Raw genomic sequence first — 6,580 nt, forward strand, 5'->3', positions numbered from 1 at the left:
TCTCAACCTTGGGCACTTTAAGGCTGGCTAGGGAATTCTGGGAGTTGAAGTCCACACATCTTAAAGTGGTTGAGAAACACAGCCCTAAATAGTCTGATCCGCTAGACAAGCCAACCTGCAGTGTTCATACCCATCTCACCACTCCTTCAAACATGGTATTCAAAGGCCAGATGCAGTCCCCAGCCCTCCAAACCAGTGTTTCTCAACCTTGGCCGCTTTAAGATGTGTGGACTTCAACTCCCAGAATTCCCCAGCCAGCAATGCTGGCTAGAGAATTCTGGGAGTTGAAGTCCACACATGTTAAAGCAGCCAAGGTTGAGAAACACTGCTGCAAACATTTACCACCCATTTTCAAGGAATATTGATCAGAAATCCCAAGTTAAATAACCTCAAGGGGATTTCTGCTGTGTCCCATCGGTAGTGGGACAAAAGATACAGCTCCATGGCTTGGCTTGGAGGATCAAAAGACTGGAGTTTGGAGCAAAGAAAATGTCTACTCTTGAACAAATGTAACAACAGCTCCAAGCCTTTAGGCAAAGCTGAAGGGCACACTCAGAATACTCCACATAATCCATGTCTATAATTTTGGCAACCACTCTGTAAGGTACCTCATCACTGGAATATTGCATTTATGTATGAGTGCGCTGTGCAGCCAATTCAGTGAACTGAATGTACTTTAAAAATAAGCAAGTAGCAGGACAATAGGACTAGATTGTGTCTGAAGTTCTAGTGAAGTACCTCATATTACCTGTAGCAAGCACCTGGTTTGGATAGAAGAATCAGAGAGGTATAAAGGAGGGAAACATAGGGTGGAAATGAAGCTCCAAGTACCTTCATTTGGGGAGAACCCCAATCTCCACTATGCAATTACCTCTTCTCTGTTTGCCTCCCATTTCTGATACTTAATACTTAGGAGGGCTACTGTGATTTTAGGGTATTCAAATCTTACAATGTGAATTATTTTGTAATCCCAACAAGGCTGTCAAATCCATCAAGGTTATTAATCCCTACACCACAGATGAGGCTGAAGCTAAGAGAGAGAAAGTAGCCTGCCTAAAGACTTCTGAGTAAAAATATGCAAATTTTCCAAGAGGCAGGTGAGTAATTTAGTGCTTATGCTCAACCACTGATTCTTGACAATAAGACAGCTGTGTCTGCCCTTTGCAGTGTTCTTGAGTAACAGAGAAGGATTTCATTCCCCATTGATATGGGGCCAACTTGGACAATTTTAAAGTAGGTTTTAAATGCATTCATGGACATAGGATTAGCAATAGCTCCTTGCTACAATGACTAGATGGCTCCTTCAGGCTAGAAGTAGCTTTCAGTAGGAACCTGGCTGACCATTTTGGGAACCAAAGGCTAAACTAAAAGTCTCTGGTCTGTTCTTGCAAGACATGTTGGCTGGAGGGGGGGGAAGAGAGAGAGACCTGACATTCATTCATTCTCAGATCTGCATCACGTGATGGGGGCTGCCATTTTAAATATACCACAACGCCATAGAGTGACACTCTGTGGGGACACTGTGGGAAATGCAAAAGGCAATTTCCAGCACTGGTCAGAGTACTACTACTAGTTAAGTCCACAAATGGAAAACGACGTTTTTCAACAGCCCTCTCCAGAGCTCCCCACCTTCAAATCTGAAACCAACCCTGGCAGGACGTTGGGTTTACACGTTGCACTCAGCCAAAATATGGTTTCTTTGGTTTTGGTGCATTGGGCGAATCTGGCCAAGTGCGGTCCCTTCTATAAACCACAACTAATTAATAAATTGTGTCTTAGGGTCATTGTGCTGACCTGGGCAGTCAGTGCCTGTGAAGGCAGCAGCCCTAGAGAGGGAAGACGCAGCACGAGGATTGCTACTCCTAGGTAGAAGCACAATTCGCAGGAAAGCAACAGGAAACCTGTGGGCAGAAGACAGCCTTGGTCACCTGCTTCAGCCAAGGAGGAGCAAGATAAATCAGCTACCTGCTTTCAGAAGAGGTCAGCTGCATGTTAACCCTAGTAATAACTTATTCAGAAAAGAGGCAGTGAAGGGTTCCCCAACTTCTGTTCCAAGGGGTTTTTGGTGGGGGGGAGGAGGAGTAAGAACGAATTCCACCTACTTCTCCTGTTCTCTCCTTTCCACGTGTGTGCTAAAAAGATCCCTGATCTCCCGGGCATGTGGGTTGGACATGTACATAAGTTGTCTTTCTGGCTGCTGGTAAGATCTTGAGACAGACCGCACCATCTCTTCCCACCCTTCCTGGAGGGGCTCCCCTTTGCTTTCACAGATGTTGTGCAAAATGCAGCAGGCTACAATGACCCGCGGGGCATAGCGTTCCCGCACATCAAGGCGGGAGAGCAGACACCGCCAGCGGCCCCTGAGCCGCTCAAAGGCGTACTCCGCCACTGTCCGGCAGCGGCCAAGCATGTTGTTGAAGAGCTGTTTTCGGGAGTCCAACTGACCGCTATAAGGAGTCATTAGCCATGGCAGAAGAGGATATGCAAGGTCTCCTAGGATGACCGGCTTTACTTGCTCCCCCTCTAGGTCCATTGTAGTGCTAGGACCAAAGGTCCCTTGATTCATGGCCCGGAAGATGGGGGAGCTGCGAAAGATCCTGGCATCATGAACTTTCCCAGATCGCCCAGCATATACATCGATGAATTTGCCTTCATGATCCACCAAGGCCTGCAGAACCATAGAGTAATACCCTCTGCTGTTGATGTATTCCATGGCTCGGTGGGCAGGAGCAATGATAGGGATGTGGGTTGCATCAATCACCCCAATGCAGTGAGGAAAACCTTTGGCTGCAAAGCCTTGTATCACCTCCTGGGGCCTGGTCAGAAGGACCACATGATGATAGACATCATAAAGGGCTTGGCAAACTTCCATGACTATCCTGGAGACGGTGGAGCGCCCAACGCCAAAACACTCTGCTACTGAGCGGTAGCTATCTGGGGTGGCCAGCTTCCATATAGCTATGGCTAGCTGTTTCTCAACAGTAATGGGAGCTCGCATGTTGGTCGTCTGACGCTCAAGGACCGGCCTCAGTCTGTCACACAGCTCCATGAAAGTCTGCCGACTCATCCTGAAGTTCTCCTGCCAAAGATGGTCATCCCAATGGGGCAGGACCACCTTCTCCCACCACTCGGAGCGGCCTGGCTGCACCCAGAAGGCCCGCTCCATGATGTAGAGTTCATCTATCAGCCCAGCAAGCACGGCTGGGGACTGGAAGAGGCAAGAACACATCATAGCACGCAAAGAGTCAATGCTGGACTCCACCACTGCTCGGAGGCGCACAGCAGCTGCGTTTTCCACCATCTGCTCAAGCTCCAGGAGGTCACGGCGGTCGCGGGGCAGAAAAGTCCGGCGGGTGGCCAAACGGCTGAAAATTTGCGACTGGATCCCAACAACAGTCTTAACCGCAGCCACAGCAGCTGTGGCAACAGTGATGGCGGCAGAAGCCACTTTGTCACCAGCAACAGTCATTTCTGAAAGCCAGAAGAAAAACAGGCAGAAACTGTTTTAGAAAACAAAGGCCAGCCCATCTGAGTAACCTAAACATCACTTCAGTCAATTCTTTTAACTGAGGATCTCCACCATGCAAAACAAGTATTCTGCGTCTCAGCCACAGAAAACAGAGGCATTCTTTGTTTTTCTGAAATCATCTCAAATAGCCTGCTGATTTTGGGGGGGGGGGGATCACTTTCAATGACTTACAAAGACAGCTTATGTTTCATGGTTTATTCTATCTACTGAACAAATTATCTGCATCTGTAAGTATGAGTTTCCCTTATTTCACAGTTACTATACCAGGAGAGCCAGTCTGGTGTAGTGGTTAAAGCATCAGCTAGAAACTGGGAGACTGTGAGTCCCATCTTAGGCATGAAGCCAGCTGGGTGACGCTGGGCCAGTCCCTCTCTCTCGGCCCTAGGAAGAAGGAGGCAAGAGCAATCCACTTCCAAAAAACTTGCCAAGAAAACTGCAGGGACTAGCCCAGGCAGTCACCAGGAGTCAACACTTTGAAAGCACCAAAAAAAAAAAAAAAAAACCCTAGATACCAAAGCCACCTGCCATCTTAGCTAAGCCTCAGTCTCATTCCACCACCACTTTCTAAGAGTTCACTGGGCCTGGCCATGTAAATTTCAATATATCTACACAGCAACAAGTCATAGAAGTGTGAAATCTATCCCAGCTACGGATTGGTATCCAGAATTGACCTCTATCATTTTGCATTTGAGGAGGGATGGCAGGGGAAAAAAAAAACATTCCTTCAAATGCTGGGAAGCCAATGTTGGGCAAACCAATGATCCTTCACCAGATGAACCCAAAATGATTCACACATTTACAATTTAAAATATTCTTGCTTAGGTTTTTCTATCCAGTTCTTTACCTGAGCTGGTATCATTTCTCACTGTCCCTTCTCCAGCGCTTTGGGAATCTGGAGTCTGTATTTCTTCCTCCTTCTCCATCCTAGGTCTTAACTTAGACTTTAAGATAGGAAGTCCTAATTAGAGAAGAAAAGTGAAAAAAAGAAATGAAAAATGAAAACAAGCCAGAACTGTAATCAGACATGGAGAAATTCCAGCAAGCCCAGTTGTTCATGCACGAAACTTCAAAGTCCTTCCTTTCAATACCTATCTGAGGCAGATGACCGCTCTCCAATCATGGGTTGTGATTTGGGGAAAATGTTATCTTTCCATGTTCTGTGATTCATATACATTCAGGGATTTATGGTCCTAACGTATATGGATGCCAGATTGAGGAAGGTTGGGACAGGGACACTGAAGAAAACTTAAGGGATTCTGAAATTCTGTGGTGCAGCATTGCTCAGGAGAGCTGCTACCAGCTAAGCCCAACGAAAGACAATATTTTGCCCCAAACTCCTTTAAGCCTGTTGTTAGTTTCTGTCTTAATGATGAGACTACACACTTTCCATTGTTGATGCTCTACATTCCATTGATATTTTCAGAGAGTTCATTACCAAGATCTCCTTACTCATTAGTGGCCACCAGCTCAAACATGCCAATGTCTATCTGAAAATAATTCAGAAGTGCTTGAGTCCTCTCATGAATACAACCCTTCTTGGTTATTCATTAAAGCAACCCATTTTTTTTCAAGCTTCTGTTATGCTTGAAAAAAAGATGTGACTGCTGTAAGAGTCAGATTAACAACATGGTGCTTTAATGAATCAACTGATGTTCAGTCAACTAATCAAGGTAATGATGATAATTACAAATGAGGATGTGAATAAAAAAGAGGTTCTGTGCAAGTTCCAAAGCTCTTCTTACAAATCATCCTCATCAATGTGTGGACAGCCTTAATGTCTACAGTATGTGATGCTGACATTTTTGCCTCACTGCCCCTTGCTTTACACTTCCTGTCATTTGGTCAGATTTTACACTCATACAATATTTCTGACAAATATTATAATAATATGCTTTTGTTTTTGGTTCTGTTTTGTGCAATCCTAGCAGGAGGAGTTCATATTCAGAGTGGGTACAGATGCACAGTACTATAACTGCAATAAAATGGCCTTTGGGCCAGTAAAATATAGGACAAGGGCTTTGAAAGGCAGAGGCTCTGCTATACAATTAAGACTCTGGAGAAAGATAATCCAGCAGCCACGCATTGAAGAAAAGTCAGTGGAGCCCGGCTACTGATTTCCAGCTGTGACTCACCAGCCGGACCCTGGACAACCAAGAGGAGTTCACAAACAGCCTCTGAAGGCGAGGCAGCTTCATTCAGCCACTCTTGGCTTCTAGTCTCCAGACGCTGCGCCTTTCGGGCCAGGCATTCACAGGGCCATCCTGGATAACTCCAGAAGCGAGCTGCGCCCTTGCCCATCAGCAGACCAGCCTCCCCCTGCCTCGGCCTGGGTGGCTCCCTCCGCAGGCGATGGAGGATGGGAAGAGCCGCCGCAGACGAATCAAGCGAGGCGAGCTTGAACTCCATACAAAGGAAGCAATTTCTGCCCATCAGCAGCCCTGCCGTTCCGCGGGCAACACCCCCGGACGCACAAAGGCCGCGTTTTCTTCGTTCGCGACGCCCCCCACCCCCTTCATCGCGCGGTTTGTTTTTCCTCCTCCGTCCTCCCGCACCTGCCCCGAGAGAACGTGCTGCCCGGGCTGCTTTCGCAGCCTCCGCTTTCTCCGCCGCGAGGGAGGAGGTCGCCGGTCGCGAATTCTGCCCGCGGCTCGTTCCCTCCGCGCTTGCCTTGCAAACCCGGGCGACGGTCGCACACAAAGGAAGCCTCCAGCGGGCGCAGGGAACCGACGGGGATCTTCTGCCGGTGCTGGGAGAAGCGGACGCCGCCGAGTACTGGGAGGAAAGGAAGGAGCCAGGAGGACTCGCGCGGGCGGCCCGACTTCTTCAGCTCCAGTTATGGAGGCGCTTCTCTTCCTCCGACAGCCTCCGTGGAGCCCAGTCATGTCGCCTCGAGAGCGGCTCCCTCCAGGTCCTAAAGGCGACGCTGAACAGGAAGTTACGGCGTGGGTGCTTTTCCAAGCCCTGCGCGGAGCCACGGTGGCTTGGCGTCCGCCCCGCGATTCCCTCTCCTCCGGAGGCCGTCACATCCCGAGGCAACGGATTGCCATATGT

General features: G+C 48.3%; 1 protein-coding gene across 1 annotated transcript; it reads right to left on the reverse strand.

The window, feature by feature from the left end:
* Positions 1-260: 260 nt before the first annotated feature.
* On the reverse strand, positions 261-6,362 carry LOC103061818 (uncharacterized). Its single transcript, XM_088134533.1, has 3 exons — positions 6,197-6,362; positions 4,374-4,487; positions 261-3,471 (listed from the first exon to the last, which is right to left on the reverse strand). The coding sequence occupies exons 2-3, from the start codon at positions 4,450-4,452 to the stop codon at positions 2,099-2,101; spliced, it is 1,452 nt and encodes a 483-aa protein (XP_087990659.1). The 5' UTR covers positions 4,453-4,487; positions 6,197-6,362; the 3' UTR covers positions 261-2,098.
* Positions 6,363-6,580: the final 218 nt, after the last annotated feature.

The sequence above is a fragment of the Python bivittatus genome, unplaced genomic scaffold (genome assembly GCF_059951505.1).
Source record: "Python bivittatus isolate LINGU-HERP-01145 unplaced genomic scaffold, Pbiv_v1 ctg000080_np1212, whole genome shotgun sequence".
NCBI lineage: Eukaryota > Metazoa > Chordata > Lepidosauria > Squamata > Pythonidae > Python > Python bivittatus.